The sequence below is a fragment of the Symphalangus syndactylus genome, chromosome 10 (assembly GCF_028878055.3).
Source record: "Symphalangus syndactylus isolate Jambi chromosome 10, NHGRI_mSymSyn1-v2.1_pri, whole genome shotgun sequence".
NCBI lineage: Eukaryota > Metazoa > Chordata > Mammalia > Primates > Hylobatidae > Symphalangus > Symphalangus syndactylus.
The window spans coordinates 23,259,659-23,283,692 of NC_072432.2; the positions used below are offsets into that span (position 1 = coordinate 23,259,659).

Genomic DNA, 24,034 nt, shown 5'->3' on the forward strand with positions numbered 1-24,034 from the left:
TCTGGTGTCCTTGTTTCTGTCTCTCCTGTTGCCTTTGGGTTCTCCTAAAGACTTCTCAAATAATGTCAGAGAGGCACAGTTCTTCGTCTGTATCTGCCTGTTATCGTACGGGAGCCCCAAGGATATGGTGGTAAGATAGCAGGGAGGGGAAGTATTTCGCAGTCTTATGATGGGGACTCTGACTTTTAGGGAATCTGTGCTGTGACCTTCGAAAGTGCTTCTCAGTTTTGTTTTGTTGCTTTTTCCTTTTGGGTGAGACGGGAAAGCTAGAGAGGCTGGAGTTGAGTATTTCTTTTCTCCTAGGTTAGTTAACATGTGGTGAAACCACAGTCAGTTAGGCACTGGTAAACTTGTTGCTGGTCTTATTAAGAACAGAATGAAAGCTCTGTCGTGTTTAAAAGCAGCTCTTTTCCCACCTCTCCTGTTGGAAGCAAGAGGAGATTTTTCTCCACTCTGCACTGTAAGAATCTGGTAGGACTCATGGAAGGAAAACTCACAAAACTCTGGAATCTCCCTAGGACTGCCTCCCCATGCACTCCTCTGCCAACATTTTAAAATCTTCAAACTTGTCCACACTGAACCTCCAGCAATGTGTCAATGACATTTAGTATCTCCTATCTCAATACTGGTTCCCGTTTTCTGCTCCTGGGCTTCTGCTCTGGTCAGTTCTGATTCCCTATATCCATCAGTCCGTTTCTCCAGTCTGGGGGGCAGCTGTTTGTCTTGTGACCTCCATTTTCCAATGCATTTGAAAGAAGTTGTTGATGTTCAGCTTTACTAGCCATTTTCTTGCGTTGTGGATGGGGGTGACAACTTCCAAGCTCTTTACATATCAAACTAGACACTTAAAGTCCTCAACATTTTCTTCAAGTGTACTCCTTTTTTTTTTTGCTTAAATTTATTTTAAAAGAAAACTTCTTTTTAGGTGAAAGTAGAAAATTGATATAGTCACCATAAATAGGACCGGCCAGGCATGGTGGCTCATGCCTGTAATCCCAGCACTTTGGGAGGCTGAGGTGGGCACTTCACGAGGTGAAGAGATAGAGACCGTCCTGGCCAACATGGTGAAACCCCATCTCTACTAAAAGTACAAAAATTAGCTGGGCGTGGTGGCACACGCTTGTAGTCCCAGCTACTCGGGAGGCTGAGGCAGAAGAACTGCTTGAACCCAGGAGACAGAGGTTGCAGTGAGCCAGGGTCGCGCCACTGCACTCCAGCCTGGCGACAGAGCAAGAATCCATCTCAAAAAAAAAAAAAGATAATTGTGAAAATAAACATAGTGAAATTTGGGGGCTCCAGCAAAAAAAGCAAGATGATTTGACCAGGTCTCTGGTCTTTATTTCTGGCTTCCCTCAGCCCTTCCCTCCCTTTCTCCTTCCCTTCCTTTCTCCTTCCCTTCCTTTCTTCCCTCCTTCCTTCCCAAGGTCTTGTTCTCTCAGCAAGGCTGGAGTGCGGGGGTATGGTCATCGCTCACTGCAGCCTCAACCTCCCAGGCTCAAGCGATCCTCCCACCGCAGTCTCCTGAGTAGTTGAGACCACAGGCATGCGCCACCATGCCCGGCTAATTTTGTTTATTTTTTGTAGAGTCGGGGTCTCCCTATGTTGCCCAGGCTGGTCTTGAACTCCCAGGCTCAAGCGATCTTCTCGCCTTGGCCTCTCAAAGTGCTGGGATTACAGGTGTGAGCCACTCTGCCTGGCCTTCTCTTACTTTAAATGAGCAAAATGCCATATTTCAAATTAAAGTGTAGATTGTACATTGAAATGGGGCAGGCAGCATATGTTTCTCTCACCTCTACTCCAACAGGACCAGATATGAGGATTAGAATGGAAATAATGACATTTCAGAAAAAAAAACCTGAGCTATATTTAGTACATAAAGAAAAGAAGGATTTGGAATAGCAAACACATTCACAACCAAACAAACATAATATTGTTCCAGTCCTGGCATACTCCCCTGTAAGATTATAAATAAGATGTGAAACTTTCTGGCTATACCAGCCACATACTATGAATCTATAATAATACTTTTATAAATTTGGCAATGAAATATATAGATTGTGCTCATTTCCCTTTAAAAATGTGGTACCTACTTTTGGGTTTGAATACTGGTAATTTGTATGGAGAGGATACTGTGTTCTCCTAGTGTCTTTGGTTTCTAAGTTTTTATAGTGATTGATAACAGGTCTGATAGCAAAATTTCTCAGTCCTGTCTCCAAAATTTATCCAAATCGGTTGGGTTTTCGATTCATATAGTGAAAGTTCAAATGTGGAGGATATGCATAGTAGGTACATTTGGGTAGAAAGTAATGATGGATTGAGCATATCTTAAGTTAGGACAATCTTAAAATTTGGAAACCACGGATAATGAAAGAATTTTTGCTTATTAATGTTGTTGATTCATGATTGTTTTCTTTTTCTTTCTCCATAAATATACAGGCTGACTGTGTTGTTATTATTGGAGGTGCATCAAATGAAGCAGGAAAATGGATGGATGATACCTGTGACAGTAAACGAGGCTACATATGCCAGACACGATCTGGTAAGTTCTACCAAACCTCACCTTCCTGAAAGAGCTGGGTTTGTTTTTTTTTTTTTTTCAATTTTTTCTTTCTTTCTTTCTTTCTTTCTTTCTTTTTTTTTTTTTTTTTTTTTTTTTTTGTGGCAGAGTCTCACTGTGTCGCCCAGGCTGAGTTGCAGTGGTGTGATCTCAGATCACTGCAACTTCTGCCTCCCAGGTTCGAGCAATTCTCCTGCTTTAGCCTCCTGAGTAGCTGGGATTACAGGCACGCACCACCGCGCCTGGCTAATTTTTGTATTTTTTGTAGAGATGGGGTTTTCCATGTTGCCCAGGCTGGTCTTGAACCCCTGATCTCAGGTGATCTACCTTCCTCGGCCTCCCAAAGTGCTGTGATTACAGGAGTAAGCCACTGTGCCTGACCTCACTTTTATTTTATTTTACTTTAAGTTCCAGGATACATATACAGAACATGCGGGTTTGTTGTATAGGTATACGTGTGCCATGGTGGTTTGCTGCACCTATCAACCTATCACCTAGCCCCACATGCATTAGCTCTTTGTCCTGATGAAGAGCTGTCTTTTTAAATGTACTTTAAAATATATAATCATGGCTGGGCACTGTGGCTCATGCCTGTAATCCCAGCACTTTTGAAGACTGAGGTGGGTGGATTGCTTGAGCCCCCGCATTTGAGACCAGCCTTGTTAACACAGTGAAATCCCATTTCTACAAAAAATACAAAAATTATTTTGTACTTTTACAAAATTATTTTATTTTTGTAGCTGGGACTACAGGTGTGGTGACTGATGCCTGTAGTCCCAGCTACTTGGGAGACTGAGGTGAGATGATCACTTGAGCCGGAGAGGCTGAGGCTACAGTGAGCCATGATTGTGCTATTCACTGCAGCCTCGGTGACAGAGTGAGACCCTGTCTCACAGAAATAAAAACAAAAAACAAAACAAAACAAAACAAAACAAATAAAATAAAATAAAGTAAGGTAAAATAAAATAAAATATATGGTCATTCCCTTGCGTAGCAACAGGTTTGATTGTTGCTTTAATCCATGGAAGCCTGTGACAGACAAAAAGGGTAATATTTTCTATACTTAATTCATGAATCTGCTTTTTTTTTTTTTTAAAGCAGACAGTTTTGGGCGGACTAAACTTGTCACTAAAACTTTCTATTAGAAATTTGGGATATTTGCTTACCTGTACCTTTTTTAAACGTCAGAATAGGAATATGTCCATTTAATTCATGTAGTTTGAGAGCTTTTGGCATAAAGCATCATATATACCTCATTATTTGTCCTGTATTTTGTGTGCCTTAAACATGTGGATATATGATCTGAGTTTCTTTTTTCATCTTAGGAAGCCAGAATATGGTTAAATGAAAATAACACAGTATGCAGATATTTGCTGTCAATTAAGATAGTGTTTATATACATTTTAGTTTCTAGAGAAACTAGAATAAAAATGCCTAGTTGACAGGGCAGGTGAGCCCCGAAATTGGGGCTTAGCCTGGGAGAGTTCTTGGCTTCACCCAGGAAGGAATTTAAGGGCAAGCTGGTGGTGTTAACAACTTCTATTAAAGCGACAGTGCACAGCAGCAGCAGACATACTGCTTCTTGTGGAGAGGAGCTTATGCCATAGGCAGTGAGTTCTGCACTCATATTTATACCCACTTTTAATTACATGCAAATGAAGGGGTGGGTTATTCAGAAATTTTTGGAAAAGGAATGGTAACTTCTGGGGGCTGCCACAGCAGTGGTGGGCATGCGTTATGGAGAGGTTTCAGCCAGTCTTCAATCTGGTCTGGAGTGAGTCCTGCCTCCTACCTCATAGTTACACAAAAGGGTCAGAAATTTAAAAACAGATTAGACAAGAGGGTTGAAGGTGGGGAGGGTTGCTGTCATCCTGAGTTCTTAAATGATGGGTTCAAGTTGGAAGGTACTTATTCGCCCAGACTTAAGGAATTTTTCTATACTATTTGGGAAATCAGGAAACTAATGTCAATTCATGACAATGATTGAAAACCATCTAAGATATTTTCAGATGGTTGAGAATTACTCTAGAAATCCTAACCTTCTCTTAATCCAAAAGCTGTCCCAGTGCGTGTCATTTTTTCTCTCTGTACTACACTCTATAGCGCCAGAATCTTAGGTCACCAGTAATACCAAAGCATGCCATCTTTGCCTCTATTCTTTGGGCCAAGAGGGGACGCTCCTTCCAGGAGTGAATGGTGATTCACACACTTATTTAAAAAAATTTTCTTTCTTTTCCTTATACACATACATGATAGAATATGTTGCCACAAATAAAAATCGTTTGCAAATTTTTAATGACATAAGGAAAGATTCAGTCTTAAAGTGAAAAAAGGTAGCATATAAACTTTTATAAATTATAAATTATCACCAGGTGTGGTGTCTCATGCCTGTAATTCTAGCACTTTGAGAGGCTGAGGCAGGAGGGTTGCTTGAGGCCAGGAGTTCAAGATCAGCCTGGGCAACAGAACAAGACCCTGACTCTAAAATAAAATAAAATGAAATGAAATGAAAGAAAAAATTTAGCACTTCCGTAGTGCAGGACAAGGCCGATGGCGGGTCATGTAGGCATAGAGTGGAACACGTTGGAGATCGGCCAGGATACACACTGGTAAGCAAGTATATCTGGATCCCTAGACCAGAGTAGAGAACCAGATTGCAAATATTTTAGGTTGTGCAGGGCATACAGTCTCTACTGCAAATACTTAACTCTGCTATGGTCACAGATGGTCACAGGCAATACATAAGCAAATGAATGTGGCTGTGTTCCAGTAAGACTTTATTTATGGACACACATTTGAATTTCATGTAACATTTACGTCATGAAATATTATTCTTTGATTCTCCTCTATCCCCAACCATTTAAAAACTTTTGTAGCTTATAGGATACAAAGACAGACAACAGGTTAGATTTCGTCCTCTGGCTGTTATTTGCTGACTTCTAGGGCATCAGCTGAGACAGACAGAAACAAGCTCTTTTGGGGGTCTTGACATGAAGTGGCTCAGAGTACTGGAGGCACAATGCGGTGATTAGAAACACATGCTAGGAGCTTGAGGACGGAAGATCAGAAAGCTGAAGTGATTTGGCTTGTAGGGGCTCCAACCCCTAGGTCAGTTTGGATAAGATTATGGGAGGCTTTACCTGTAGGCGAAGGGCATAGAAAATCATCAAGAGTAAAGCTTGATCTTGAGATCAAGGTTAAACGAACCAAGAACTTGTGTATGGCTGCATTCCAGAACCTAAACCCGTCACCTGAATGTGCATTACTCACAAGTGAAGTCAAACAGATACAAACTCATGGATCAAGTAGAACAAATGAAGGAGGAAGAGAAAGACTTTTCTTGACCTTGACTTTTAACCTACATGGAAAAGTAAAGATTAGCAATGACACAATCATCTATGTTCTTTAATTTGTGGGATTAAACTATGGCATTTCTTTCATCAAGATACTAGATTGGATTGATTGAATTTGTCATACGTTTTGTTTGTTAGTTTAGAAACTTGATCATATATTTGCCTTAATATTCTAAATATAGTTTGGAATTAATTTAATTTGATCAGGGATACTGATGAAAAAATGTTTGTTTTCTGGTGTGAAATGGCTTGTAAAATATTTCTAACAGCTGAATGGTTGGAGTTACGCTATTTTGCTTATTTTTATTTTATGATAGATGAGATACACTTGTCATTACTGATAGGGCTCAATTACTGTTTATTGATAATGCTAATGAAAATAATATTTTTATCTAGACCCTTCCTTGACTAATCTTCCAGCAACAATTCAAACAGATGGCTTTATTAAATATGGCAAAAGCAGCTATTCACTCATGAAACAAAAATTTCAATGGCATGAAGCAGAGACATACTGCAAGCTTCACAATTCCCTTATAGCTAGCATTCTGGATCCCTACAGTAATGCATTTGCGTGGCTGCAGATGGAAACATCTAAGGAACGTGTGTGGATCGCCCTGAACAGTAACTTGGTAAGATGCTGGAAATATGTGCAACTTGACATGATCAGTGAATGATGGTTGAATATGATTGTCTTTCTGTTTGTTCTGTTGAATACTTATTACGTGTAAGAGACTGTGCTAGGCAATGTGAATGATACTAACATCAACAAGATCCAATCTTTCAGGGACATGATGCCTTTAAGGATCTGGCAAGCTAGTGATGTGTGTCAGAAATCTAACTAAGAATTATCTGATGAATGTTAACTTTCCTATTGCGTTAGACTATGAAAATTATATTCCAAATCTCAACAGTTTAATTTATTCACTTATGGCTTCCAAGGTCATGATTATAACTATGGCATGAGAATTAAGAGAGCAGGTTAGGGACCTAGTTGCCAGTGATGGGGACACTTTTTATTTGTTGTGGCAAGACGTTCTAGACCTGTTGTAGGTCCTGAGGTTGTGGAGCTCCCATCCATTTGTGAGAAATATTTCATTGCAGTCAGTTCCTTGTATTGTATAATAGACTAAGGTTGGCAAAGACTAGGGATGAGGCAGAAAACTAAGAATGCTGATAGAGTTGCCAAATTATTCCTAAAACGAGTCTTCTCTGATGCCTGGTCATCCATCTATCCTCCCTCTATTCATTTTTCTAGCTAGCCAACCAGCAAGTTTCCTAGTAGAAGTAGATATGAGAGTCAGCAATTAAGATATAAGAAGTATCAAAGAGAGGCATATAGAAAGTGTCATGAGAAGAGAGAGAAGGAACCAGTTGGGCTAGTGGGGAGGACCAAGACGTTTCCTCAGAAAAAGTCAAAGTTTATAGATACAATCTAGGATGGTAGAATATAAGGAAGGAATATCAAGAAGAGAAAAAAAAATAGAAGGAGATAAACTGGAGAGTAGATGAGTGTCAGATGTTATAGAGCTTCCAAGGCCATGATGCAGAGATATAAATTTACAGTTTATACAGTGAGTATTTCCTAAGTAGGGAAGTGTATATTTAAAAGTAAGTAGTTCCAGAATGATTTCTGTGATTAAACTTAGGCAAGACATTGTTACGTCCCTGTTGACTAAGTTTTTATAATTAAGTCATTTGATAAGTCATTTGTTTTCTTCTCACAGACATGTTCACAATGATCTTATGAGTTTAAAGTAAGCTTTTATTTTAGAAAGATTAAATAATTTTTCATTGTAGCAATATTTATGACTACAACAGTATTATTATCTTCCTTATGTCTATAGAGTTAATGTTTATACAAACATTATTTGATTAAACATGGTATATACTACAAAACATGGTATATACTACCAAAACATGGTAAATACTACAAAATTTTAATTTGAGATGACACATACTTCTAATTTTTGTCACTGGATCTTTGGAAATTGGCTTGGTAAATTAAATAATACAGTCAAAAGGTGATAATTGCTTGAATCTTTGAAAAATTCAGCTACCTCTGATTAATGTTATATATCATCTATTCATAGATGATACCTGTAAAATCTCTGTTAGACTGTTAAAAGGATATTATTGATAAATAATATTTTTGATGTTTATCAATATTTTGTATGTGATCGTAACTTTGTTTCACTAAATTTAATAAGAAATTGACTGTGCAGGCCAGGCACAGTAGCTCACGCCTGTAATCCCAGCAATTTGGGAGGCCGAGGTGGGAGGATCACCTGAGGTCAGGAGTTCGAGACCAGCCTGGCCAACATGGTGAAACCCTGTCACTACTAAAAAATGCAAAAATTAGCCTGGCATGGTGGTAGGTGTCTTAATCCCAGCTACTTGGGAGGCAGAGGCAGAAGAATCGTTTGAACCCGGGAGGCGGAGGTTGCAGTGAGCCTAGATCGAGCCATTGCACTCAAGCCTGGGGGACAAGAGTGAGACTTCTCTTAAAAAAAAAAAGAAAAGAAAAGAAAGAAAGAAATTTACTGTGCAAGTAGACTAAAATGATTGGTTTTTTACATCATATACATACGATGTCATATAGCTGAAAGATCACCTCTTATCTATAGCTGAAAGACCACCTCACTAGAATATAGCTGAAAGACTGCCTCACTAGAAATCAAGAGACCAAGGCTTCTCTCTTCCATACCCATATGACCTTAGCTAAGCCATTTACCATTGGTGCCATTTCAACAGCAGAATAATGAGAAGATATGAAGAGATTAGTATTTCTCTCAGGGGTCCATGAATTTAATGAAAATTACTTAATTTTTATTATAATTTCAATAATAATATAAGAAATATCTTATTTGTTATGAAGATAAAACTTCTCTTTTGCCCTGAAAACCTGCAAACAAAGAGTTTCATGGAATAAGAGATAAATTTTTTTTTTGTTAGTGTTTTTTGAAATAACTTCCAAGGATGTATTCCTGGTAATCTCTAAGAAGTAACTGTTTCTAAGAAAGGCTGCATTTACTGAATTTGAGTTGACAGAAATGATTTATAGTGTTCTTTTTATTCTCAAATGTTCCAGGTTCTATATCAAATCACAGTCTTAAATATACTTTGTATTCTTGAATTGGTTCTTTTAGTATTTTCTAAATGAAGCAAGGCTGCATGTTAATGCTTGTTTTTGTTGTTGCAGACTGATAATCAATACACTTGGACTGATAAGTGGAGGGTGAGATACACTAACTGGGCTGCTGATGAGCCCAAATTGAAATCAGCATGTGTTTATCTGGATCTTGATGGCTACTGGAAGACAGCACATTGCAATGAAAGTTTTTACTTTCTCTGCAAAAGATCAGATGGTAATTGAATATATAAAAACAATCAGGGGATCTGAAATTTTCTGAATAAGCTACTACATACCACTGTTGATATTATTAAACAGTAATGTATCTTGGATAGCTAAGAATAATACAGAACATACTCCCTCACCTATCAAAAGACTGTAAACCGATATACATAAATCAAAATAATGGAGATAAACATTTCCCCAGGAAATTTTGCTTACTTTTGATGTTGACAACACTTCTATATCAAAGGAATTTAATCAGAATACATGTAGATTCATCAGAGTCAATGATGGACACCATATTAGAATTCTAAATATAGCCTTTAGTTATATTCCAGGTGCTATTAATAGCTAAGAAAGGGTTGTAGGGATTAGGATCCCAGAAAAGGAAAACAGTGACTTAAAAAAAGAAAGTCACTTTACAAATTACTTTGTGGTGACTTTTAAAAAATTTATCTTTGGGCCGGGCGCAGTGGCTCATGCCTGTAATCCCAGCACTTTGGGAGGCTGAGGCGGGCAGATCACCTGAGGTCAGGAGTTCGAGACCAGCCTGGCCAACATGGTGAAACCCCTTCTCTACTAAAAATATGAAAATTAGCTGGGTGTGGTGGCGCACACCTGTAATCCCAGCTACTTAGGAGGCTGAGGCAGGAGAATCACTTGAACCTGGGAGGCAGAGGTTGCTGTGAGCCGAGATTGCGCCATTGTACTCCAGCCTGGGGCACAGGAGCAAGACTTTGTCTCAAAAAAAAAAATTATCTTTGTAGCTATCTATAGATATATTGTCTTAACTATGAGTGTAACTGACTGCCACTATAGCATAGCACATTCTATTGAAATATATTTAAAGTGGAAAAAATTGATAAAAGGAAACTCAATAATAAAAATGGTGATCCAAATGATAAGCATTGGAAGATTTTTAAAAATAATGATCAATGATCAATTTTTGTAGCTGCTAATGTATTATGCTACATACTACAGAAACTTCAGGTTTTGCTTTATTTAAAATGTGTTTTTATTAACAGAAATCCCTGCTACTGAACCCCCACAACTGCCTGGCAGATGCCCGGAGTCAGATCACACAGCGTGGATTCCTTTCCATGGTCACTGTTACTATATTGAGTCCTCATATACAAGAAACTGGGGCCAAGCTTCTCTGGAATGTCTTCGAATGGGTGAGTGCCACATTTCCGGAAGGAAAACTCCGTAATCATCTATTCTGGGGTCCACTGACACTATACGTGAAATATACAAAGAATGTAAAAATACCTGTTTACATTTTTAATGATTTATTTTATAACAGAATGGCCAATATCATGCTTCCCAAATGTAATCTCTAAGTTTGTAGCCTCAAATTTTAGAGAATTTAGAGAATTTGGGTAGAAAACAGCATGTTCTAAATGGTTTCTTCCTTTCAGACTTCACGTTCTAAATTGTTAGGATTCTCATCCTCAGTTATTCCAGGTGTTGTACCTACCTCTTATCACTGATTAGCTGAAGTTTTACAAGTGCCCAGGAACCATTTTGTTTTACCATTAATAGAAAAGTATTTCTATTTATTGTTTTTGTGAAGACAAATAAAACTCAAATGGACACTACAAAGATGAATGACTTTTCCCCCTGAAGTAAAAAATGTCAAATAAAGTTTATTTTAAGGGTACATTTAAAAGTAACTTAGTTAAATCCCATAAATATTTTACTGAATTATATTTACTTCATGTTTTTTATGCCCCAACTCAAGAGTTCTCCATCCAACAGTGGTATATGCACAGTTTATAACCTCATTTCCTCCACGTTCTTTCAAAAGTCAACCTGACTTTTGACTTTAAATTCTGAGTGAGATGAAGTTTGCTTCAGCTTTGCACAGTGGCAGTATCTTAGCCGATGAGGTTTATCCGAGGCACAATTATTGCTGATTGAAGTTTGCTTTGTCAGTTTTTGATTCATGTACTTTGGGACCCTGTTGTTAGGTACATATATGTCTACACTTACTACATCTTCCTGATATATTAACAAATTTTTCACTATGAAATGTCTTTATTGTCTCTAGTACTAATGTTTATCTAAAAGTCTGTTTTATCTAATATTTGTGTAGCCACTCCAGCTCTTTTTTGGCTATTGTTTGCTTAGCATATATTTTTCCATGCTTTTACTTTCAACCTATTTGTGTCTTTGAATCTCAAGTGTCTTTTTTAGATAGCACATAGATAGATCTTTCTTATTAATTTTAATTCTGCCAATCTATGTTTTTTGATTGGAGTGTTTACTCCATTTACACTTAATGTAATTACAGATAGGTAGAATTTATGTCTGCCATTTTGCCATTTGTTTTCTATATGTCTTATGGTTCCCCTATTCCTCTATTACTGCCTTCTTGTGTGTTAAGTAGATAATTTCTTGTGTACCATTTTAATTTTCTTTTTCTTTTCTTTTTTTTTTTTTTTTGAGACAGAGTCTCATTCTATTGCCCAGGCTGGAGTGCATCAGGGCAATCTCGGCTCACTGCAACCTCCACCTCCCAGGTTCAAGCAGTTCTTCTGTCTCAGCCTCCCGAGTAGCTGAGACAACAGGCACGTGCCACCTTGCCTGGCTAATTTTGTGTTTTTAGTAGAGACAGAGTTTCACCATATTGGTCAGGCTGGTTTCGAACTCCTGACCTCAGATTATCCACCTACCTTGGCCTCCCAAAGTGCTGGGATTACAGGCGTGAGCCACCGCACCTGGCCTCCATTTTAATTTTCTTGTTGTTTCTTTCACTATATATCGTTTGGTTATTTTCTTAGTGGTTGCCCTAGGAATTACAACTAACATGTTAATTTACAAAAATCTAGTTCAAAATTAGGCAGGCATGGTGGCGGGTACCTGTAATCCCAGCTACTTGGGAAGTTGAGACAGGAGAATCACTTGAACCCAGGAGGTGGAGGTTGCAGTGAGCCGAGATCACACCACTGCACTCCAGCCTGGGCAGCAGAGCGAGACTTCATCTCAAAAAAAAAAAATCTAATTCATATTAATATACATATATACATTTAATTTTAATAGTGTACAAAAACTTTGCTGTTATGTGGCTCCATTCCCTCTGCCTTCCTTTGTGCTGTTATTGGCAGACAAAAACAACTTTATCCATTGCATACCCACAAGCACAGATTTACAAGTATTGTTTTATGCAGTTATCTTTCAATTAGAAAAGATAAAGAACAGTTATACATAAAAAGTACATTTAAACTATTTTTATATTTACCCATGTAGTTTCCTTTATTGATGCTCTGTATTTCTTTCTGTGGATTTGAGTTACTGTTGAGTGCCCTTTTATTTCCACTGGAAGTATTTTCTTCAGTATTTCTTATAGTGATAATTTCTTTCCATTTTGGTTTAGGAATGTCTGACTTTTTCCTTCATTTTTTGTAGGATAGCTTTGTTAAATAGAAAATTCCTGCTTGACAGTCATTTTCTTTGATCTTTTTCACTATGTCGTCGCTTTCTGGACGTCATGGTTTCTAATGTGGAATTAGTGTTAAGATCCCTGTACATGATGAGACCCTTCTCTCTCTCAGATTTTAAGACTTTCTGTGTTTTGATAGTTTTATTGTGATGTGTATACATGTAGTGTTAGATGTGGTAGGTGCAGATTTCTTTAAGTGCCTAGAACTAATTAAGTCTCCCAGGTTTTGCAGAGGATCTGTCTGTGTGTTGGGATGTGCCTTTAATATTTGTCCAATCAGTTACAAACTGCCTTAGCTTTCACTTCCTGCTTGTGTAGTGCATCTTCAGCCAGATGTGAGAACTTAGGACCATCTCAGGTCTTTCTCAGATGTGTACATAGCCTTGGGCAAGGGCACACTTCAGTGCATATCTGTAGCCTTCTACATTCCCCGGAATTTGTCAATGCTTTTTAAAGTCTCCTACGAACGTGTCATTCGCTAGCTTTTCCTTTTAAGTTTTTCAATTCGCTAGTTGTTTGCCCCAACTATTATCACTGCCTTAGATGGTTACAATGTTAGGCAATTGCCACTGATAGTTTTTTACAAACCCTTGCAGGGAAAAGTCTGTTTGCACTGACTGAGCTCTGAATCAGGTCAAATAAAGACAAGCTTTGCGAGTGGGGTTTTCTAGGAAACTTATGTAAGACAGGTCAAGTAATGGAGATTCTCTGAGAATGGGGCTTGGAAAGAGCTCCAACCCCATTTTAGCCTCTCCTGCGGCTTCTAGGCTGCTGGTTTTCACTGTGGTTGTGGGGCTGTTGGTTTTTAAGGCTACCGCAGAACTGAAAAGAAGGCAAAGGGATTAGGACAAGTTAAAACACTATAAAACTCACTATCATTACCAAGACACAATCATTTTTCTTGCATAAATGCTTCTTGAATTGTTGCAAGCCTTTAATTAATTTTCAGCATTCCGAAACAGTGGATTCAGAGTTTTCCAGTGTTCTCATTGGTTTTATAGAAAAAATAATTTTCAGAAGAACTTATTCTGTTTCTCATGATGCCACCTGATGCCTTCTTTGAACTTTTGTAATTAAAAAAATGTTTTTCTTCATATTGCTAAGTATTTTTTTGAAAAAAATTGCAATGAATATGTAGAAACTTTGTTTTCCATTTTAGGTGACTCTTTTCTGGTAAAGAAAATGAATGCTTCTCATTCTCATTCTCAAAATATGAGTCATAAATATTTTGAAATGGCTAATGTTTGTGAAATATATTTAATAATGGATTATGTAGTCATGCAGTGAAAACAAGGCGATAATTCAGAACTCAGTAATATGGGATACAGGCATGTGGTTAGGAGCAGACCCTCAAGGTTCAGAAAGCCTGGGTCATACCGTGATCTTCCCTCTGCTAGTGTTAGGATCTTGGCAGATTACTCATCCTCTGTGCTTTAGTTTCCTTAGCTATAAAATGGGGCAAAAATGGTACCTATTTAACGAAGTGATTGTAAAAATTTAATGGGTTAATCCTTGTAAAGTCCAAAGCAAAATGTCCAGAATGAAATGCTTAAAAGATATTCGTTATTATTTAAAAGCTAGAGATTTTTACTCTAAAATTTAATGTTGACAATCTAAGGTGGGTTGTCACTTCCACAGCTATCTAACTGGTCTTTCTGTTTTATCTCCTTGCCTTGAATGGTCCTATACCTAATAGCTGGATTCTAATAATAACTAATATAGGGCCATTCTTAGGTGGAGAATCTAACTGTTATGTATAGGACCTGTCAAAGAAGGCGATGGGTTATTGCATCATTCAGCTGCCTGAAAAAAAACTAAGTGTCCTTTATCACCACATTGCCCTTAATACCCATCTCTGGCCTTCTGCAATGAAACCTAACCCATGTCTTTTTTTTGTTTGTTTGCCTGTGGACCAGATTTGTGCTATACTCCAGCCAAACCAAGCTATCTCTGTTCCTGAAGAAGTTCTATGCTTCCCTTCCTCTCTGTCTTTCTTCTTATTACCTCTTTTTCCTGGAATTATTTTCTATCCTTTTTACTTGAAATGCTATTCTTCTCTCTACTGAAATTCTGTTTCCTCTATCCTCCCTTTTAGGTGCTTCACCAAGAATGAATATTTGACATGTTCATAGTATATGACACTTAATTTCTCTTCTATAATATCTGTTTGTACTCTTATTACTGGCCACTGAACCATAACTTTTGGAAGACATACTCTGCATCCTACTAATCTTTGAATATCCTGCAGGAACTAGTTCAGTGCTTGTACTCAAATGATGCTAATGTTGCTTAAAAACATATTTCAGAATGAAAACTAAAATTCTGAGAAAACAAACACCTGCCCTTTGAAATTCTTCCCCTTAAGTGGAGATGTTAGGGTGATTTTTGTTGCTCTCAACAGCAGTTCTATTTACAAAAATATTTTCAGCTACTTAAATGTGCAACTATCATATTTATCCCTTTATGCTTTCCAGGTTCCTCTCTGGTTTCCATTGAAAGTGCTGCAGAATCCAGTTTTCTGTCATATCGAGTTGAACCACTTAAAAGTAAAACCAATTTTTGGATAGGATTGTTCAGAAATGTGGAAGGTAATTTTTGCAGCATGCCTATTTAATCACAAATATTGTAAAATGTTGTATGTAAAACAAGGTTTCGTTTCTAAAATGTGTTGCCTTAAAAATGATTAATTCATGAGGAATTTGAAAATTCAAACTCATATTTTTATTTAAGAACTGAAACTTAAAATGAGTTTCATATCATGCTATCCTCAAAGTTGCTAATTAAAAAATAGGTTTATAGCTACAATAGTTTAAGAAGCTTTAAAAAGCATTTTCTATGTTTTCGTGGGGCCAGGGAAAAAATGCTAAGGAAAGGATAAGTATAAATATTTGTACTAATTAGAAATACATTTTAAACTAAAGCTATATAGTAAACCTATTCTTTTTGGTTTCCTTCCCTGTAATAATTAGTCATTGTAGTCTTGCCTGTTAAGTCTGGTTATAAATAACTATTGATTCTAGTGTAAAACAGTATGCTTAGAAATTTCGCATAAATTGGCTGAACTTATTTTAAGATAGGTTATATTTAACTTTCATCTTTATTGGTTTTATCTGATGACCAGGGACGTGGCTGTGGATAAATAACAGTCCGATCTCCTTTGTCAACTGGAACACAGGAGATCCCTCTGGTGAACGGAATGATTGTGTAGCTTTACATGCATCTTCTGGGTTTTGGAGTAATATTCACTGTTCTTCCTACAAAGGCTATATTTGTAAAAGACCAAAAAGTAAGTAAGAAGTTTGTTGCATGGTGCATATCACTGGCTGCCATTTCTTTCAAATAGTAAGATATCAGGTATGGAATCATAATGTGGTTACGAGGCCATTGCAAGCTCTCTTGTTTCATCCGTGAAAAATCCATACTGCCATCGTAGTTCATTACTGTTTGCAGCTCTGCGTGAGTGAGAGACACTCACTGTCTGCTTAGCTGTTGTAATGATTTTTGCTTATCAATGCATTTGTAATGGGATATCTGAAGGATTTGCCAAACAGTCAGGAGAGCCCATTGCAAAGCCTTACCGCATGAGGGGAAAGGTGGTAAAGCCAGTACCAGCCCAAACCTGAGGAGACCAGGGTTCTGGAGAGGGATCAGAATTGATTGTGGAATGAGTCACATCAGACTAATTCAGTCTCCTTTCAAGATGGAAAGCAAGACCATGAAAGGAACGGGATCGGGGAATTGATAGTGTTGAACGCTCACAAGGTGCCTTTATCTGGAATTTAAAAATATTTGTTGCCATGTCATGTCACATAATATCCCTCCCAATAAATTACTGATTAGATTATAGAGGTTTTTGTTTTGTTTTGTTTTGTTTTTTTGAGACAGAGTCTCGCTCTGTCACCAGGCTGGAGTGCAGTGGTGCAATCTCGGTTCACTGCAACCTCCATCTCCCGGGTTCAAGCGATTCTCCTGCCTCAGCCTCCCGAGTAGTTGGGATTACAGGAGCATACCACCAGGCCTGGCTAATCTATGTATTTTTAGTAGAGACAGGGTAGAGTTTACCATTTTAGAATTTGGCAGGTCTTTAGCCTTCTCTAACTCTTCTAAGACACACCACATCCTCTGGTGCAGTGTTGAAGTTGTTTGTTTTGTTTTTGTTTTTGAGACAGAGTCTCACTCTGTTGCCCACGCTGGAGTGCAGTGGCGTGATCTTGGCTCACTGCAACCTCCGCCTCCTGGGTTCAAGCCATTCTCCTGCCTCAGCCTCCCAAGTAGCTGGGATTACAGGCGCACACCACTATGCCCAGCTAATTTTTGTATTTTTAATAGATATGGGGTTTCACTATGTTGGCCAGGCTGGTCTCGAACTCCGGACCTCAGGTGATCCACCTGCCTCAGGCTCCCGAAGTGCTGGGATTACAGGCATGAGCCACCACTCCCAGCCTGGAGTCTTATTTTACTTTTCATTCAAATGCTTTGTAACATCTTAGGCTTCAGTGGACTAATTTCAAAACCCCTAGCCTTGAATGTTTTACTTATGGGTAGATTTTAAGGGTGAGTATCAGTGGCTCAAATGCAACTTGGAGAATCACATTTCCAGATCTTCTAAAGTACTCAAACTCACCATACAACCGTAGGCGACTGCTATAGCTCAGACAGAGAGACACATAGATGATAGGTAGGTAGATATATAGGTAAAGATACAGATCTTTTTTTCTACCTGTATTTTTATATCTATCGTATCATAATATCATATATGTGGAGGATTCCATGTATTTGTGGGCCAAATAATATTTGCTATCTCCCTGCAATTATTCTGGGTTTTTATAATTTTTTTTTTTTTTACACACAGTTATTGATGCTAAACCTACTCCTGAATTACTTACAACAAAAGGTAAGGCCATTGCAAAATTGCAAGTTCTGTGTTAGTAATACATCCATACTGTTTGTTTTAAAAGGCATAATAATAATCCCTTCCAACTCCCCTGCTCTCTCCGTAGAATTTGCTTAAGCTAAACTATCCTTTGTCATCAACCTACTTTGAATAATACTTTAGAAACAGGGGCCTTGGGGTCAGGTTGGTGTTTTTGCTATAAGCAGTTATTGAAGGCATTTTTTTTTCGCTCTGTTACAAACAACTGCCTTGAACCCATGGAAGAAATTTCTCTTAAGAATCTCTTTGGGTTTTTTTTTCTTTTCTTAGAAATTTTTTTGTTTTAATTTTTATAGACTACTTGAATTAGGTAACTGATCTCATTTCACTCATTTTATTGGCTGCTTAAAAAAAACTGGAAGTGAGATTTATGGCTTGCATGTAACCTCCTTATTAACATCATGAGTGCTATTTGTTTACTAATTACATCTATGAGTTCACGTTTCCACTATTCTTATTTTATTTTTCTCTTCATTTTTCATTTTCTTTTAATTATTATCATTACTAATCTATTTATCTTCTTATACTGTATTTTTAACAGCCTGAAATTATTTTGAAATAAGGTATATATATTTTAATATATTGATGAACTGGCCCACTGCTACATAGACAGATGGATTATTTTTGCAACTGAATAATCATCTTAACATTCTGAATAATCCTCTATACCACAGGGACTCTTGTTTTCACATCTTTCGTTTCTGTTTGACAGATGTCACTTGAAAGAATATTTATGCCTTTTAGTTTTTCAACAAGCAAAGTTCTGCATAGCATGCAACCCTCTGCCTCCCTCCACCTTTTCCCTAATGATTTTGTTTATTTATAGCCGACACAAGGAAGATGGACCCTTCCAAACCGTCTTCCAACGTGGCCGGAGTAGTCATCATTGTGATCCTCCTGATTTTAACGGGTGCTGGCCTTGCTGCCTATTTCTTTTATAAGAAAAGACGTGTGCACCTACCTCAAGAGGGCGCCTTTGAAAACACTCTGTATTTTAACAGTCAGTCAAGCCCAGGAACTAGCGATATGAAAGATCTCGTGGGCAACATTGAACAGAATGAACACGCGGTCATCTAGTACCTCAGTGCGATTCTGAGATATTTGAATTTCATAAAATTGTAACTGAAATTTAAGATTTTTAGTTCGATGTGATTGTTTTCTTCAAAATGAGTACTGAATTGTACTGGTCTGTCCTTTTTTCTTTGCCTAATTGAAGAAATAATTGCTTGTTTTCTAGCCTGGCAAGATATTTTCATAAAAGAGGGATAATAATGCTGATTACTACCTTTTAAAATATTTTAGATAAATGCACAGCACCACAGCACCAACATCTAAGCATTAGTGATGTGTAGCTGATGTCAGCTTCATGTGGATTTTAAGTGCTCTGGAAACAGTGAAGCTTCTTGGCATATTTTAAGGAGCTCCCAAAATGTGTTACCTATTATATTGTAACTCAGCAAGTAGAAGACCATTTGAAAAGTCAGGTACAAATATCCTCAAGTGGCATAAAAATGTAGTCAGTTTTCTCTTTTACCAGTTTTTATTTCCACTCCAATTATTTAGAACTTTATTTGTACATGTGCAGAAGTATAAGGCAGCTGAGAATCTTGTTTCCCCCAAGAGAGTTTTACAGGCTGAGTGTTGCAAATGTGTTCTTTGTCCTGTTATATGTATATCAGGAATACAAGGATGTGAAATAAAACTGTAAATTTGCGTAACTGGATGTACTTAGATAATGTGAAATAAACATTAAAGACAAGGTCTATTTTTAATAGATTTGCATTTTGGTGATCTTAGTATAAATTTGCTTTTAAATGCGATGTATTGATCCACTCACTTCACACTTTAACTTGACACTTATAATGTTATTTGTAGAGAAATTCTTTAAATGAAACTCGTGAACTATTTTGAAAAGGAGTGTTGCTAAAATGCTGTGTGTAAAATGAATTTTTTACCATAATGATTTTGCCAGATCTTCCCCTATGACACGGGCTCAATCAGAATTCAACAATCAAAGCCACTAATACTATTCAGAACCAGAATTCAGAATATCCTTTTCTCCCTTTAATGATTTCTTTTTGCTTAACAATTTTGCCTTAAAGTTTGGGGTGTATTGTGAAGTATTTGGGAGGTTTTACAACTGTATTAGTCAATTTTCATACTGCTGATAAAGACATACCCAAGACTGGGTAATTTATAAAGAAAAAGAGGTTTAATGGACTCACAGTTCCACGTGGCTGGAGAGACCTCATAATCATGGTGGAAGGCAAAAGGCACATCTTACATGGCAGCAGACAAGAGAGAAAAATGAGAGCCAAGCAAAAGGGGTTCCCCTCATAAAACCATCAGATCTCATGAGACTTATTCTCTACCACGAGAACAGTATGGGGGAAACCGCCCCCATGATTCGATTATCTCCCACCAGGTCCCTCCCACAACATGTGGGAATTATGGGAGCTACAATTCAAGATGAGATTTGGGTGGGGACACAGCCAAACCACATCAATATCTCACACAGGTACCGCACTGCCAGCTCACCTTCACTTTTTATGAGATTGCCCACAAGCAGGAGTCTTTACCTGGAATCACTGGATGGGACTCCTTGGATGGCTTTAAGGGGTCTAGGAAGGCCCCCAAATTGCAGGGCAAAATGTCATGTTTGTTTTGTGCCTTTGTTTTTCTGGAAAGAAAACAGCTAGATTCTCAAGAAAGTCAATCATTTAAAAAAGAATAAGAAACGGCATAGTATTTGGGGTAGGGTGGAGTTTCCAATACTCCAACTTAGAAACAAATAGGAAGTAAGAAGTAGGCTGGGCGTGGTGGCTCATGCCTGTAATCCCAGCACTTTGGGAGGCCGAGGCGGGCAGATTGCCTGAGGTCAAGAGTTCAAGACCAGCCTGGCCAACATGGTGAAACCCCGTCTCTACTAAAAATACAAAAATTAGCCGGGCATTATGGTGGGTGCCTGTAATCCCAGATACTCAGGAGGCTGAGGCAGGAGAATCACTTGAACCTGGGAGGCGGAGGTTGTAGTGAGCTGAGATTGCACTGTTGCTCTCCAGCCTGGGCAACAAGAGTGAGACTCTGTCTCAAAATAAATACATAAATAAATAAAAATAAAAATAAAAACAGTAAGTGGGCAACTGTTGGAAAGGTTTCTGAGCACAAACAACTCCATTCAACACCTCAAATAATAGAAATCAAGTTGCTTTTCATTTTCTTGGTAAGAGCAAAGCAAGTTCGACTAGAAGAAGTTCCAGTGGAAACAGTGGTTGCAGTGTCAAAGCAGTACGTGGTGAATTACACTAAGGCAATCCCTTTCCTTCTGTCTAGCTAGCTAGCTAATTTTTCCCCTCAAAGATAAAAGACAGAATTAGAAATATGGAATCAGAAGAAATGCTTGAGCGAGTACGGTTTACAAATTCTTTACACAAATCTTTTTCATTGTAATTCAGAGCTGCAGTTTCACAGAAAATATTTTGGACTCCGTGCAACATATATCTCAGACTAAATGTCTTATCATTTCAGGAAACAGTCTGTGTTTGACAGGGTTGCTGAGTATTGTATTTCACACTCTCACATTATCCACCCAAACACATACTCAACGAGATAAGTTGTGTGTATCTCTTTAGTACTGTACTAAAATAGCAAGGATATATTTTGGTGGAGCCGGCGGGAAGTATTGGGTAGAGAAGAGCAGTTTCTGTGTTGTTCATTTATTCATTTGTTTTTGGTTTTGGTAGTTGTAATTTATGCGATTGCACTTGCTTGAGGTTTTCATCAGGTTTCAGGAGCTGGAAAATTCTTGAGGTTGTTTTTTCCCAGTTGAACTCAAACAGTGTGGATTGTTTGTAAGCTGAACTCTGAAAATAATGGGGATATCAGTACACACTGGCAGACACATGACACATCCATTTCTCAATATTCACTCCTGCATCCATTTATCCCTTTATTCATTTTTTCATTAAATATTTCTTGAGCATCTAACACATGTGCAAGGCATTGCACATGTATGTTCAGATACAGCTAAGAAGCAGGGCCCGTCCACAAAGTGCAGTCTAGTGCCGTCCAGACCACAAACAGATCATTTAATACCCATATGGCAGATGCATTGGTAGAATGTGCTTAAGGTATTAACGGAGCAGCAAGAAATGCAGAGATGGCTGTTGGCAGGGGCAGAACCAGGTTTTGTGGGGCCTGGAGATGTTGCTCTTGGGGGCCCTCTTTAAGAAAAAGGCTGGGTGTGGTGGCTCATGCCTGCAATCCCAGATCTTTGGAAGTCTGAGGCAGGAGGATCGCTTGAGGCCTGTAGTTCAAGACCAGCCTTGGCAGCATAGTGAGAATCTGTCTCTACAAAAAACTTTCAAAAAGCTAGCCGGGCATGGTGGCAAGTGCCTGTAGTCCTGGCTACTTAGGAGGCTGAGGTGGGAGGATCCCTTGAGCCCAGGAGTTCAAAGCTGCAGTGAGCTGTGATCACACCACTGCACTCCAGCCTGGGCCACAGAGTGGGACCCTGTCTCAGAAAAAAAGAAAGAAAAAGAATATTAAAAAATAGGTACAAAAGTGAAAATGTATTCAGAAAAAGAAAAGAAATCAGGAGAAATTGCAAATTATTAAAAGCTGGTAACTGCAACAAACATCACACACTGGGGACAGTTACACATTATTTTTAGTAATCACCTTCCTGATGTACTTCCTATTACTTTGCTTGGGCTGTCATAATAAATTGCCTCAGACTGGGTGGTTTAAACAACAGAAAGCTATTTCCCAATATCTTCTCCACGTAAACAAAACAATTGAATATGTGTGTATGTGTATCGTGTGTGTGTACAGTACATGGGTGTGTACAGTATGTGTGCAGTATATTTGTGTGTACAGTATGGGTGTGTACAGTATATGTGTGTGCTTACAGTAGACATCTGTGTGTGTACAGTGTATATAAGTACATGCAGTAGATGTTTGTACAGTATGGATGTGTACAGTATATATGTATGTAGTATGTGTGTGTACAGTATATATGTGTGTGCATGCCATAGATATCTGTGCAGTATATCTGTGTGTGTACAGTGTATGTGTGTGCATACAGTAGACATCTTTGTGTACAGTATATATGTGTGTGCATGCAGTAGATACCTATGTGTGTACAGTATATACAGTATATGTGCATGCAGTATATGTGTTTGTACAGTATATATGTGTGCATGTACAGTATGTATGTATAGACATGTGTATATGTATGTGTGTACAGTGTGTACAGTGTATGTGCATGTGCAGTATATATTTGTGTAGTATATATCTGTACAGTATGTGTGTGTGCAGCATATATAATGTGTACAGTATGTGTGTACACAATATATATGCATGCATTCTATATTTGTGTACAGTATGTGTGTACAGTATATATATGTGTGCAGTGCATATGTGTATACAATATATATGTGTATGTACAGTAAGTTTACAGTATATATGTATGTATAGTGGGTGTGACATGTGTGTACAGTGTATGTACAGTATACCTGTGTGTGTACAGTATATACATGTGTGACATATGTGTACGGTATATGCGTGTGTGCAGTGTGTGTGTGTGTGTGTGTGTGTAATTGGAAGGAAGAGAGAGATTTATTTTGAGGAATTGGCTTGCACAATTGTGGAGGTTTGAGGAGTCCACAATCTACTGGGCAGGCCAGCAGGCTGGAGACCCAGGGAAGGGTTGCAGTTCAAGTCCAAGGGCAGTCTGCTGGCAGAATTCCTTTTTGCTTGCGGGAGGCCAGGCTTTCAGCTGATTGAATAAAGCCCACCTACATCACGAAGGGTAATCTGTTTTACTCAAAATTCATCAATTAAAATCTTAATATCCAACACCATCACAGAAACAGCTAAAATAATGTTTGGTCAGTATCTTGGCACAGTGACCCAGCCATGTTGACACATAAGATTAACCATCACCCTCCCTTATATGGCAACGATTTTGTAATATTTTTTGTAGAGGGAATAGAAAGATAATTCCATCTTTAGCACAGACATTTAAAAAATATTTGATAGTTTAGAAATGCTGATTTCAACTATACAGCTTGTTATTGATAATGTTTAATTTTTAGGATTGTTATCACATATGGGAGAACTATCACATAATAGGTACAATATACCCGTAATAGGTACATAATAGGTATCATATATGAGCATTAATAATTTAGGACATTAATTTTGAGTTTATGTGTGAGAGAAATAAGTAATCTTAAACAGTTTTTGATGTGATGATATTAATCAGTTTATTGAAATTATTTTTATAATGGCCTATGAGTTTTTGGAAGGCTGTTATTTTATGTCAAATCAGCTAAAAATTTAAATCTTTGTCTTCTTTTTCTAATATGTTCGTATGATTTACTTTTCTTTAGGA

The 24,034-nt window shown here is 37.9% G+C and overlaps 1 protein-coding gene and 1 pseudogene across 2 annotated transcripts in view; both read left to right on the forward strand.

The window, feature by feature from the left end:
• Nucleotides 1-19,413, forward strand: part of MRC1 (mannose receptor C-type 1) — a 103,477-nt gene extending 84,064 nt beyond the window's left edge. For both annotated transcript variants that reach the window (XM_063610096.1, XM_055296683.2), the window contains exons 23-30: nt 2,437-2,539; nt 6,307-6,539; nt 9,110-9,275; nt 10,288-10,437; nt 15,179-15,292; nt 15,826-15,990; nt 17,557-17,598; nt 18,464-19,413. In XM_063610096.1, coding sequence (XP_063466166.1) covers nt 2,437-2,539; nt 6,307-6,539; nt 9,110-9,275; nt 10,288-10,437; nt 15,179-15,292; nt 15,826-15,990; nt 17,557-17,598; nt 18,464-18,714 — 1,224 coding nt within the window. In that variant the 3' untranslated portion in view covers nt 18,715-19,413. The remainder of the gene's footprint in view (nt 1-2,436; nt 2,540-6,306; nt 6,540-9,109; nt 9,276-10,287; nt 10,438-15,178; nt 15,293-15,825; nt 15,991-17,556; nt 17,599-18,463) is intronic.
• On the forward strand, nt 11,118-11,233 carry LOC129492472 (uncharacterized; annotated as a pseudogene).
• Nucleotides 19,414-24,034: the final 4,621 nt, after the last annotated feature.